The sequence below is a fragment of the Rhinatrema bivittatum genome, chromosome 8, assembly GCF_901001135.1.
Source record: "Rhinatrema bivittatum chromosome 8, aRhiBiv1.1, whole genome shotgun sequence".
In the NCBI taxonomy this organism is placed as follows: domain Eukaryota; kingdom Metazoa; phylum Chordata; class Amphibia; order Gymnophiona; family Rhinatrematidae; genus Rhinatrema; species Rhinatrema bivittatum.
In genome coordinates, this window is record NC_042622.1 from 98335159 (window position 1) to 98349809 (window position 14651).

Genomic DNA, 14651 nt, shown 5'->3' on the forward strand with positions numbered 1-14651 from the left:
GTGTGACTACACATAGAGTCCACATCAGTTATATTAAGATCAAAATAGAGAAAGGTAGAATACAATTATTTACAACATCAGATGGACGGGATTGAGGGAGAAAAAGCAAGTCACGATTTACATACAATGCCCGCTTGAAAGCATTTCTCACCACCCTTCTAGGATAACCTCTTGACAAAAACCGTGCAGACATAAGATTTGCCTGATCCAAGAATTCAGCGCAAGTCGAGCAGAGTCTCCGGAGCCTCAAAAATTGGCCCGTGGGGATATTATTCCTAAGGGCCCGTGGGTGACAACTGTCAAAAGATAGTAAAATGTTTGTCAGTTTCTTTACGGTATATGGTGGTCACATAATGGCCGTCATTTACCGAGATCAAAATATCCAAAAAGGCTATCCGCAGAGGATGTATACAAAAGTTGAACTGTAAATTGTGATGAAGTGAGTTAAGCCAGTCTAAGAACATAAAGAACTGTACGTCCATGCCTTGCCAAATGAGAAAAACATCATCGATAAACCGCAACCATAAAAAGACGGAGTTAAACCATTCAGATGGATAAACAAATGATTCTTCAAATCTTGCCACGAATAGGCATGCTAAACTGGGGGCCATGGTGGCCCCCATGGCTGTCCCCTTGATCTGCTGGTAAAAAGTATCTTTGAAACGAAAAAAGTTTTTTGTTAAGGCCAATTCTGCTAATGTCACTAGAAAGGGTGTGGGAACCCGATACGGAGCCGGACATGAGTTCAAAACATCCTCCACAATCCTTAATGCCTCCACCTGAGGGATATTCGTATAAAGTGAAATAGCGTCCAGTGTAACAAAGAAAAAAGACGTGAGAGCAGAAATACGCAATAAGCAGCCAAATGTCCAATCTATAAAAATTTATTATGTAGAATCAATATATGCAATGAGCCCGACTCCAGCCGAGTTTCGCCCTCTTTCAATAGGGCTGCATCAGGGGCTAAAAACATACAATAAATGACATTAAATAATATTAAAATAAATTTTAAAAACTGATAAAAACATATAATAAACAAACATTTAAAATGAACATATAAAATGAACATATAAAATGATAACATGGATATATGAGGTGTGAACATGAAACTAACTACAAATGTAGATAGTGTATCTTGAACATAAAAATATATAGTGGGGGCAAGATGGCCGCCAGGTAGGACGCCAAGAAGTGAGCTCCGCGGCGTTTTTCCTCTTGATTTGAATTTGGAAAAAATATGCCCCATACGAAACGTAAGGGGAAGGTTCGCGGGATCGTAACAAGTTCCCCGAGCATAGACCCCTCTCAGCCGCGGATTGAAGGCTTCTTGGCGGGAGCAAGCGGGACGCCAAGCGGGCTGGTCGCTGGTGTAGAGCCTGCGGAACGAGCAGACTCACCCCTGACCCCGGATGTGACGCTAAGCCCAGGCGAGCCAGTGAGGCCGGAGCGTCCGAGGAGCACAGCCGATTCTGTGCCTGAAGAGCCCCAGGGCGTTTTGAATTTAGCGCTTTGGGAATCTACTTCGGGGGACCTGGGAGAGGAAGGTGCAAGTATGCACACCCCCCAGAGAGAACCGGCGAGTGAGACATCGGAGAGAGGGGCCAGAGGAGAGGAGAGGCCCCGAACTACGGATGGAACCTCGGAGAATATCAGACCGGCACTGCTGCAAGAAAGGGGTGAGTCAGCTAAAGAAATCCCCAAATTGGATATAAATGTCGGAAAACCAGAGGATGTGACTCTTGGGAAAGTGTGGTATGCTCTTAAAGCAATAGACACTGCTTTAAAGTCAATTGCCCACTCGATGTCTGATACAGAATTGAAAACCCAAGGAAATGCTACTAGGATTGGGACTATGGAAGAACAAATAAAGCTTCAGGAAGAAAATGTTAAGAATATGGACTCTGTGCAAAAGAATTTGGTGAAATCAGAAAGTGCCATGGGAAAAAGATTGGAAAAACTGGAAAATAGTTTTAGAATGCTAAATTTGAGAGTAATAAATTTCCCTGTGGTGAGATTAATTTCCCCAATAGATTTATTTAAAACATATATGAAAGAAATTTTGAAAATTCCTGAAACTGCATTTCCAGTATGCACTAGAGCATATTGTATGCCTCAAAGAGTCCCTCAGGAAGAACAAGAAAATATACCATCTCTGGATATTTCAGATATACTGGAATTATCCATTGAGACAGAGGTCAAAGAGAGGAAAGTATTGTTAATATCATTTGCCTTTTTATCAGATCGTAACTTTATAATGAAGAGATTCTTTGGGAACAGAACAGCTTTGTTTTACGGAGCAAAATTATGGATCTACCCCGATATAGTTAAATGTACTCAACAACGAAGGAAGGAATTCTTAGTTATGAAACAGAGGGTACTCAATTTAGGTGCCCGTTTTGTATTAAAATTCCCGTGTAAGTGCTGCATAAGTTATAAAGGGAATAACTATGTTTTCTTTGACCCTATCCAATTGAGGGATTTCCTGGTAGGACACCCCGTAGAAAACCTTGCAGAGTAACTGACTAAGTTTAAGTGCTTTGCTTGCCTACCTAATTCCTATTTATATGTATTAATTATGTCTACTTTCGTTCATTTTTCTTACTTGCCCCGAATTCTTATATTTAGGAATGTATATGGAAGGTAATTTGATTTTCTAATAGATCTGTGTGTTGTAATACAATATGTTGTATTCCAGAATATGTACCTTATTTCATTAATGAATAATTTCATGATGTAATTTTGTGAAAATTTGAAAACAGAAAATAAAAAAAATAAATATATATATATATATAGTAAAAGTAGCAATAAATAACTAAAAAATATAACAAATGTAGTAAAAGCAGCAATAAATAACTAAAAAAGTGACAAATACCTGAAAAGTGGATATTGCCTTTATCCTTATAGTGAAAATTACATTTTTTTTTAAAATAAATAAATAAGATGCTCTCCGAGTCTTATAAGATGTGTCCAAAAAATAAAAAAATAATAAAGGGAATGGTTAATAAAACAGAAAATGTAATAATGCCTCTATATCGTTCCATGGTGAGACCACACCTTGAATACTGTATACAATTCTGGTTGCCACATCTCAAAAAAGATATAGTTGCGATGGAGAAGGTACAGTGAAGGGCAACCAAAATGATAAAGGGGATGGAACAACTCCCCTATGAGGGAAGGCTGAAGAGGTTAGGGCTGTTCAGCTTTGAGAAAAGACGGCTGAGGGGGGATATGATAGAGGTCTTTAAGATCATGAAAGGTCTTGAATGAGTAGATGTGAATTGGTTATTTACACTTTCGAATAATAGAAGGAGTAGGGGGCATTCCATGAAGTTAGCAAGTATACATTTAAGTCTAATCGGAGAAAATTATTTTTCACTCAATGCACAATAAAGTTCTGGAATTTGTTGCCAGAGGATGTGGTTAGTGCAGTTAGTGTAGCTAGGTTCAAAAAAGGTTTGCATTAGTTCTTGGAGGAGAAGTCCATTAATGGCTATTAATCAAATTTACTTAGGGAATAGCCACTGCTATTAATTGCATCAGTAGCATGGGATCTTCTTAGTGTTTGGGTAATTGCCAGGTTCTTGTGGCCTGGTTTGGCCTCTGTTGGAAACAGGATGCTAGGCTTGTTGGACCCTTGGTCTGACCCAGCATGGCAATTTCTTATGTTCTTATGTTCTTATACAGCCACCAGAAACACCGTCTTCAAGGTCAATAAGCACAAAGAAAGACTCTGCAGCTGATGAAATGAAGGATCTGCCAAGAATTCCAGTACTAAATTGAAATTGCACAAGGGGACCGGTAACTATAAGAGAGGTCGAAGGTGCTTCAGTCCCTTCAGAAAACAGGCCAGGTCAGAGTGGGCTGAAAGGGAGGCCCCATTCACCTTACCCTTGAAACAAGTGAGAGCCGCTATTTGCACCTTCAAGGAGTTAAGGGCCAAACCTTTATTCAAACTGTCCTGCAAAAATTCCAGAATAAGTGGGACTTTGACCGCCTGAGATTTGCCACCACGCTCCTCGCATCAGGCCTCAAATACCTTCCAGACTCACACACACTCTAGAGACGTGGAGAACTTCTGAGCGCAGAACTAACTGACAATTACCACTGCAGAATACCCTCACTTCATCAGGCGAGCCCTCTCAAGGGCCAGAGCGTAAGACAGAATTGAGTTGTATCCTTGTGAAGAACTGATCCCTGCTGTAACAGGTTCCTGAGCACTGGGAGGTGCAGGGGATTCCCCACCACATCTCCGCATACCACGGATGCCTGGGCCAATCCAGAGCTACTAGTAGGATTAGTCCCCTGTGGCATTCGATTCTGCGAATGACCCTGCCCAGCAGGAGCCATGGAGGGAAGGCGTATTACAGTTTGTCTTCCGGCCAGATCTGGATTAGTGTGTCAATTCCCAGGGACCACGGATCTCTTCTGCAACTGATGAATTGAGGAACCTTTGCATTGTGGGATGCAACCAGCAGGTCGACTGATGGAAGGCCCCAATGATCTACTATCAGTTGAAACACTTTGGCCGACAATCCCCACTCTCCTGGATCAAGACTCTCTCTGATTAGAAAGTCTGCTCTGATGTTGTCTTTTCCTGCAATGTAGGAGGCTGAGATCATCTGTAGATGTACTTCCACCCACTCCATCAGGAGATCTATCTCCTGTGACACTTGTTGGCTCTTGGTTCCTCCCTGGCGGTTGATATAGGCTACCGTCATTGAGTTATCTGACATCACATGGACCGCCTGGCCCTGTAGTCTGTGGCTGAACTATAAACATGCCAGTCTGACTCCCTGGGCCTCCAGATGATTGATGTTCCAGAGCACCTCTTCTGTCCACCATTCCTGGTCTCTCAGCTCCTAACAGTGAGCTCCCCAGCCCAGGAGACTCACATCTGTTGTGAGAACCAGCCAGTCCGGGGAGGACAGGGTCACACTCCTGTTCAGATGAGCTTCCTGTAACCAGAGGTGACAGCATCATTGGTAGGTGGAGATGAACCGAACAGTCTTGAGACTGTGGTTTCCAACATGATAGCAGAGAGCAATGAAGAGGACACTTGTGTGCCCTCGCCCATGGCACTACTTCTAGGGTTGCTGCCATCAACCCGAGAACTTGGAGATAGCGCCACACTATCGGGCATACCATTTTCACCAGATGACGCACCTGGCACATCAACTCCTGTATCCGTGTGGATGGAAGAAAGACTTTGCCCCGCCTGGTATCAAACTGGATTCCCATACTCCAAGGACTGGGAAGGTTTAAGGCTGCTCTTGGTGAAGTTTATTACCCAGCCGAGTTCCTGTAACAGAGAGATCACCCTGTTGGTTACCTGGAGGCTCTCTTCCACAGACTTGGCCCAGATCAGCCAATCGTCCAGGATTCCTTCTTTTCTTAATGCTGCTGCCATGACAACCACGATCATGGAGAAGGTTCTGGGGGTGGTGGCTAAGCTAAAGGGTAATGCCTGAAACTAATAATGACAACCCAGCACCGCAAAGTGTAGGAAACTGTGTTCTTGCCGGATTGGAATATGTAGGTAGGTCTTGGATAGATCCAGGGAGGTTAGAAACTCTCCTGGTTGTACGGCCATTATCACAGAGTGTAAGTTTCCATGCGAAAATGAGTTACTCGCAAGTGGCTGTTGATGCTCTTGAAATCCAGGATGGGGCGAAAGGAAACTTTCTTCTTGGGTATGACAAAATAAATGAAATAATCCCTCATATTTACCTGAGGCATAGATACTGGAACTACTGCCCTCATCCTATGGAGTCTTGAAGTGTAATCTCCACTGCCTGCTTCTTGTGCTGTGAGTGGCAAGGAGACTTCATGAATATGTCCTGAGGAGTGCTTTGGAATTCCAGTGCATATCCTTCTTGAATGACTTCCAGTACCCATTTATCTGAAGTAATCTCGACCCACCATTGGTAAAAGAGAGACAGACGACCCCCTATCTCCTCATCCCGATGGTAGGTATGTACAATTTAATTGTGGGTTTCGGGATGAGATTGAACTTGAACCTGCCCCTCTCCTAGGCTATTAGGTATGAAAGGACTGGGACCTCCTAAGTGGTCGAGATCTCTGAAATGTCAAATTTCTATAGGGGTGAAAATGCTGGGAACCCCTGGAATGATCCCTCATAGGCTGTGGCTGCTTTCTCTTATCTTCCGGTAACCAGGGAACTGGAGACTCACCCCATTTACTGGCCAGCTTTTCCAACTCACTCCCGAATAGGAGTGATCCTTTAAAGGACATTGTTGTAAGATTAGCTTTGGAGATTGCGTCAGCTGACCAGTTCCGCATCCATAGCCGTCGTCTGGCCGCCTCCACTGAGGCCACTCCTCTGGTCAAAGTATGGACTAAATTAGAGCCTGCGCCTGCTAAAAAGGTGGCAGCGGGCTCCATAACCGCTCCAGAATTGACCCCAGTCATCAATCTCCGGAGAGACTAGACACGAATGAGCCACCAGAGCTCAACAAGAGGCGATCTGTAAGGTCATTGCTACAGCGTCAAATGCTTGTTTAAAGATACTCAATTCTTCTTTCATGTGCATCTTTTAAGGTTGCTCCTCCTTCCACTGGGATAGTTGTTCATTTAGAGATGGCACAGACCAGTTCATACACTTTAGAAAAATGCAAATATTCCCTTACAGCTGGGTCCAGAGGGTATAGAGCTTCCAATGCTCGGCCTCCTTTGAAACTTGCTTCTAGGGCATCCCATTCCAGATCAATAAACTCCTGGATGGCATCCATCACTGGAAAGTAGCAGGAGGCCTTCCGCAGGGAAATCAGAATGGGATTCTTCTTTGATTTCGTCATAGAGTCCACCCAAGGGACTCCCAGCATCTTCAGGGTGTGGGAAACCAAGGTCGGCAATTCGTTTCTATGGAAAAACTGTAACATGGTCCAATACACTTCTAACCTGGGGGAATTTCCCCATCTCCCAAGGAATCTGTATCCTCCTCTTTGTCTGTGCTGTCTAGTCCCTACCAGGAATACCCTTGCTAAGGCAAGGCATACCTCGGGGCATGCCGGTAGGAACGGGAGAGGGAGGGGCCACCAGCTATGGTTCCATCTGAACTGGGACAAGAGAGGCAGTAGACTGTGCCTGCACGAAGGCTTGTAGTCCTTGGAAAAACTCCATCCAGGAAAAGGCCACCGGGTCCATGCCTAATCCAGGAGGTACTGGAGTGGGCCAGTTGAAGTTCCCTCTCCCACGGATGAAACCATCAAGGGGATACTAAAGTCCAGCATACTTCCAGTTAAGGCAGTGACAAACCCATCATCCGAATGGGAGGAGCCTGGCTTAGCAAAGTCCAAGGAGGTCAATTCCCTTTGGGTTTCCTCACAGCGCCGACATAAGTTGGAGTCCAGGTCAGACTGAGAGGCTCTAATATGGCAAGAGTTGCAGAGAGCAAGGTGCTTAGTTTTCTTGGTTGGCAGTGCCATTGGCGACAGTAACGTGCATCCTATCGGCTTGCGCTTAAAAATGTATGTGCACAGATTTTGAGCGCCTAGGCAGGACATGGCGAGGCGCACACACAGCCTGTGCGCCAGGCTTTTCCTGTGTTCTGAGTTTAGTAAGTTGTGCGGTTATGTACGCGCATTTCTTTATGCACATGGCACGTGCGCAGAGCTGACGCACTGCGCATACCGACATTCTATGGAAGACAATATGGCACGCACAAAGACGTGCGTAAGATGGTGCCGCCGCGGCCTACCATGCGGTGTTCTGACTAAGCCTAAAGTGGGGCCTAGCCTACCGGGGGACTGCTCAACCTGCTCGAAAGCCCACTTCCCCTTACCCCAATGGGATCGGGAATGATGTTGGTATGGCGCATCGAGCAAGGAGACCAGAGGAAGTCTTACTAAAACCTCTCCAAACATCTCTGAATTGGGAGGTAAATCATCATCTTCTTTTTTTTTTTTTTTTGTTACTTACCTGGGCTCAGCGCTTACCGGCTAAGTGCAGAGACGGTCTCCGGCTGCAGGGGGATAGGGCTTTGGCATCACTGCCGCGTTTGACTTCCTGTACCCGGTGCTTTTCAGCTGCTAAAGTAGCAAAGTCCACACCGGGAACCGGCTACCAGACCAAGGCACACCTCTGAGGGATCTTGGAAATCACCTCAGGAATTCTCAAATGGGGAGGGACCATTAGGTATCACCACAGGAGAGCGGGGCTGAATTTCCTTCAATATAGAAAGTAGAATTTCTCCTTCCAAGAAGTAGGGAGAGGTACATCCACCATCTGCTGGAGTCAGAAAATACTGGAGGGCTGAGGTCACTGCAGGGGTGTATGTAGGGTGACATCAGCTTTGAAATCTGACTCTGTCTCCATCTGATAGCAGGGGAACATAACCCATTGGTCCTGAGTCCATCTGGCTACACGCTAGAAAACTGGTAAAAAGATCCCGTGTATGTCATTCAATGCTGCTTAATAACCATTCATAATAGGCACAACTGGCCAAACACAGCCTTTTTTGCCTTCTATTTAATCATTGGTCAAGCAGTGAACTTAATAATGTGAATTCTGTGTTCTATTTTTGTGTTCTGTTTTTTTATGTATAGTTTTTATAATTTTTTATGCATATAAAATGAACTTAGCTGCAGCACTTGAATCCTTCGCTGTCCACCATCAGTAGCCCCGACAGTCCATGTTTCGTTTATGACTGCAACAGTGGGGAATACAATAGGCAAATTACATGACGGCATCTCAAGTCCTACTTGCCTGGGTTTGGTCGGTAGTGCCTATTATGAATGGTCATTAAGCAGCATTGAATGACATACAGGGGATCTTTTCACTTTATCATTAGTTAAGTTATTGGCCCCATGACAAAACATTTAAATTACTTTCTTGATTTCCTAATGCTTCTGGGTTTACTAAGACCAAATCCAACTGTAAAAAAAAAATAAAATAAAATAATGTAAATCTTTTTGTAATAAACATTTATTAAAACCCGAATGCCAATGAGCGCAGGGTGGCTGGATATTTTGGACAACAGCCTCACTAATTTTGGTAATCATGGATTATTAAAAAGCTTTGTGGTGAGATATGGGAGGAACCTAGGTGTACAGCTGTGTGTTTAAATTCAAAATTATGTGTACAATGCTTGGCACATAAAAAGAAGAGTATATTTGTGATTAAAATCCCTTCTCCCATCCTCTACTTAAACACACATTTTCAGACAGAAAAAAAGAGAAGTCAGTTTTTTAAAGGAAAACCATGCTAACTGGGCCACCCATTTAGAATAAAGTCATAAATAAAATGATTAGGATAGTTAGATGCATGAAAGAGCTTTTAAACATTCAAGTTTTGTGCAATTTTTTGAAAATTTCAGCCCAAACAGTATTCTCACTTTTTATGTGCATGGAAAGCAGCATAGGTGAAGCTTTTCCCTTCATGCTCCATGAAAAATTTGCTGTCTCCCATTCGGATGTGGTAGACTTCATTTCCTGAGCAACGGCCGTACATCCTCTGCCACTGCTCTGGAGACTGTTGGCCTTCTCTGCAACCACAAGCAACAGAAATCTACTTGTACAAGCCAGAAATGGTTATCTTATTCTTAATAACAGGGCTCTGGTTATATTCTTAATAAATAGCATCTGACTATATTCTATCATCATGTCCCAAAATAATCACCATAAGCAGTGCACTCTATTGTTAACAGAACAATTGTTGAGAGTTGAGAAATGGTTTAATCACTGGCACAATTACAAGTGCTATAAGAACAACAATTTCTTGCTTTATAATCTAAAAGAAGCACTTCAGAAACATGCGCACAGCCACATCTGGGGTAGGTGACATGGCAACAAATTTCTGACAACCATGCTGAACAAAAAGTCTATTAAGCAGAGAGAAGAAAAAAAACAGTGTTAAATTTTATGAAGGTGAATTTTAAGACCCGTGTGCAGGAGCACATGCATACATGGGTGCTGCAATTTTATAACATACACGCATATATGCACACATGGTATAAAATCGGCTATATGCGCATACATGTATGCACAATTTTACACTGATGTGCGCATCTGTGTACAAATGCCATCTCGATCGTGTAAGTGGGGGGAATTTTAGTAGATATGCACTCGCCAATGCAATTACCTGTTCCCCCAGTTTGTTCCTAGTTCTCCCCAGTAAAGGAGAGGACTTCCTAACCCCCTTGCTAACTTGCCTCCCTTTTACCCTATTAGCCCCGACCCTTAAAACCCCGCTGACTAGACTAGTTTTTTTGTTTCATGACTTACACACCGTCCATAGCAGAAATAAAGTTACATGGATAGGGACCCCATCATGCGCTGGTGTGCGTAAATACTTATACCCTGGTTTCATTCTTATTTCCTGGAACATCCATGCCCTGCCCAGACCACGCCCATGTCTCGCCCCTTTTATGGAAAACAAATTTTACTCGCGTACCAGGAGACACGCATGTACCCAGGCACCTCTTAAAATCCTCGCAGCATGCACTGGGCAAATATACAAATATATCTCCCGGCTTTGACTTGCTTAGAGCCTTTAAAATTCACCTGTATAGTTTATGATTACCCCATTCATTACAGGAAGTTGCTATAAAGTGACTTGTCAAAGGTTAGACAGAGGGCGATTTGACCTGGCATCTAAAGTGCCCTCCCAATTTGTAGCCTAATCTTTTATTGCAAATAATACAGAGCTATAAACAGGTAGAAGCTCGTCAATCCTGCAAATACAGTCCATAAAAACATACTTACTGTCCCCTGGATGTATGGACCAGAAGAGTAATAAGGGTAGAGGTGGCTGGGCAGACACAGTTCAAGGCTAGCATGGCATATTTAAATTCCTCCTCACATACAACATGATCTGTACTCCAAAATACCAAAGGAGAAAATAGCAGTCACAATTTTGCAGAAAACACAGAATACGAAACGAGATGATATGTAACGACTACATGGCCCATCTGCAACCATTTCCCTTTCCTGCTTCAATACTGCAAACTTTATCTGGCCTCTGACTTTACACTTGCTTTCACTTTACTCCTTTGTATGTTACACACATTTCTTGTGATGGATTAGCTACCTTTGCTTAACGAATTTCTATGCCTTGAACAGAAAAGCTTCAAGACAAGCAAGACGGGAACAGGAAGTTAGACAAAATCAGCACAAGTCAAATACCAGTTTTTGCTGATGTGTTACTGTCTACGGAGATTATGCAATAAAATTTGTAAACAATGTTTTGGCATGCCAGTCAACAAAAATTAAAAGTGAATTTTCAAACGTTGCATGCATAAAAATAGCACTTGCACATGTAAAATAGTATATACTTGAGTTTATGCTATTTTAGAAACCTCAAAATGCACGCATAAATCAGGGGCTGTGAGTAAATTCACACATGTAAAAAAGGGGCAGACCAGGAGGGTTCCAGGGAGGGGCTAATATCTACATGAGAAAGCTGCTATTTTATAAGCAATTTACACATATATTATGTGGCATCTTTCTTATGTATATATAGTCCTGCTCAATATCAGGAGTAAGTGATTGTAAACATCTTAAAAGTGAAAAAATGACTGGGTGGGGGATCTGTGTGAAATGGAGGGACTTCAGGGTGAAAAGTAATGAGAGTCTTCATGAGAAACAGTTGGACTGGACGAACTGGTAAAACTGGCTGTTTCTTTGCTGCACACGTTAGAAAATCCCCTGACTTACACGTGTAAAAGTCAATTCACGGGGGCAAATGAATCTAAATAATGTGAGTAAAATCTACTTGCGTATCCCTTCAAAATCTGAAGTACAAATACGTGGGTATATCATTTGCGCACACTTATCCAGTTAAATTCTGACTTAGCAGCTAAGCAGCACCTTTGCCGCTACATAGACAGAGAAATTTGAACTTATCCGGATAAGCAGTGGCACTTAACCGGCTATAATCTAGTTTAGCCAGTTAATTATTTTGTAAATTTTGTAAATTGATGTCTCTATGTTAACAATCATTTGAGCCTCTTTTGGAAAATCAGAGCAGTCAAAGACAATTTATATATTCTTAAAAAGAAAAGTGTCTTAAACCATATTCTTATACTCTCTTATCCCTAGTATATCCAAGGGAGAATATGAGATTGGAGGAGAATTTTTGTTCGAGGACTCCAATTTGAATTTAAATCTGAACTTGGTCCCTAATTCATCTATAGATCAAGTGGGGGGAAAGAAATTAGACTCCCCTCTACCAACCCCTGGGTATCAAGATTTAATAGAACAGAGGGAGGAATACAGTACGGTAGTGAAACCAAAGGAGAAGGAGATGGCAGGAAGTCAGGGAAGTGCTTTGATAGATATTCCTTTAATAGTTCCCACTAAGTTTACATTAGAAGAGATAGGAACGATGATTCTATCTATGCAAAAATCAATAAATAATTTGGCTTTTCAGACTTATCTGGCTAAATGCAGCTACTTATCTGGATAAATCCAAACTTCTGAGGCTCATGGTCTACACATATACAAGCATGTTTGCATGCATATATACTCAAATTTTATAACTTGCGTATATTGTTTGCACACAGGTTCTAAAATACTGTAGCAACTCTGGGTGCACCCATACACACACGTATATGGGTGCATGCTAAACATTTTGAAAGTTATCCTCCCTATGTGCATATTAAAATGTTACTTAACGTGCAGTGCAATAAATTTTAGCATGTATGCAGTATAAACTTCTCCGATAGCATGTTAATCCAAAAATGTGATTACTAAGTAGTGTTAAAACGTTACAAAGCTAAATAACATGTGGATGCTAAATTGAGCATGCTGTGTTCTACCCTGCCTGGCTCCAATTCCTAGCTTCAAAATTGAACTAAAGTTAGACTGGCATATAAGGCCTTTTGTCAGTACTAAGGGGAGATGTAGAAGAACTACTGGATCCCAGGAGAGGAGATTAAAGGAGAATAGAGTTCTAGGAGATGACATACCAGACACAAATGCATGTTTCTGCCTCACTCTCTTCTGTGTCAGTAAGGGACTTGAAACAGTGGCACGCAAGAACCTTATTGATCAGAGAAAGCAACATGGAGGAGGGTGAAATCTGACTGTCCTAACTTGAAAGACCATCATCATCAATTGATTATTCCCCCCTCTACAAATATCCTGAAGTGTAGGCCTTGCAATAGCTGGATGACACAAAATGACAGGACCTCAAAGCTGAAAGAAAAATTCTGAACTCAAACCAAAACAATTGGTAAACTCAGAAGTTTTCAGATGTGCTCACCTCTCTGTGAACAGAGAATGCACTTTTTCTGTGGCAGCTCCTGCTTTATGGAATTCTTTTCCAGTGGAACTATGCTTAATTGAGTGTTTAAAGACATTCAGAGGACTCCTGAAAACATTTCTTTATAGGCAGGCTTTTCTTCAGAGGCAATTGTTATTTTGACTTTTATGAGCATATCCTTCAAGGCACCCGCTGGATTTTGGCAATTCTGGATTTTTATATTTTGTAATATATTTTGTGTTGTACAACTTAAGAACATAAGATATGCCATACTGGATCAGATCAAGGGCCCATCAAGTCCAGTATCCTGTTTTCAACAGTGGCCAATCCAAGTCACAAGCACCTGGTAAGTACCCAAATATTAAATAAATCCCATACTGCTAATGCCGGCAACAAGTAGAGCTTATTCCCTAATAATTAATAGCAGTTTATGGACTTGTCCTCCAGGAACTTATCCAAATCTTTTTTAAACCCAGCTACACTAACTGCCTTAACCACATACTGTTACGCACCCCGCCCGCAGCCGTCCCGCGCACGGGACTGCTCACCTGCATAGTTCCTCAGCGGGTCCCGGGACGACCTCCCTCGTGGTAGTTGCTAGCCCAGCTAGGCCCCGGAGTCCTGCGGTGGCGGTCGCCAGGCCTTCTTCTGCACGACAGGCCTCATGCCGAGGTTCAGCATCTCCTGCCATGCTGGCCATGCCCCTACACGCGCATGGACCACCCGGATACTTGTAGAGCCGAGGGCGGGTCTTGGTTCTGCGGTGCACCCTGATTGATCTACCAATATAGGGAAGTTCCTACCTCCACTTCCTTGCCTTGGCAATCGGGTCGGCTTGTATGCTAGATTGTCTCTGCACTTGTTCCTGCTTGTTCCTAGTCTCATTCCAGGATCCTTCTGTTCCAGTTCCGTTCCTGACTTGTTCCTGACTTGTTCCTGCATCCACGATCCTGAGTCCTGCCTGTTCCTGTGTTTGTCTGTCTGTCTACCCAGGTAGTACCCTCGGACTGACTTGCTAGTACTGACCTCGGCTTGCTCCTGACCTGCCTGCCTGCCTACGACCTCAGCTAGTTCCTGACTTGCCTGTCTGCTGCCTGCCTCAAGACCTCAGCCTGCTCCTGACCTGCTCGCCTGCCTGCCGTCTGCCTCAAGTCCTCTGTTTGCCTCTGACTTCGTCTGACCTCCGGTATCTGACCCTTGCCTCATTGACTACTCCTCGGACTGACCTATGGACATTGACCTTTCGCCTGCCTGACCTCGTCTCCAGATTCTGGTTCTGCTCCTCGCCTTGTCATCACCAACTCTATTCTGGTTCTCCCTGCTCCAGCTCGAACCCAACCATGTGCTTTCTGTGTCTGTGGGCACGCTGGACTTCCATACTCTCAGGAGACCCTGCAAGGCTCACCTAAATCCAAGCGGCCTGGGTCCCT

At 43.3% G+C, this 14651-nt stretch overlaps 1 protein-coding gene across 1 annotated transcript in view; it reads right to left on the reverse strand.

Moving 5' to 3' along the window:
- KCNT1 (potassium sodium-activated channel subfamily T member 1) overlaps window positions 1–14651 on the reverse strand; it is a 470292-nt gene that overhangs the window by 118374 nt on the left and 337267 nt on the right. Inside the window, 2 exon segments of the mRNA XM_029613498.1 lie at window positions 9353–9502; window positions 10722–10830. Of these exon segments, the coding sequence (XP_029469358.1) occupies window positions 9353–9502; window positions 10722–10830 (259 nt within the window).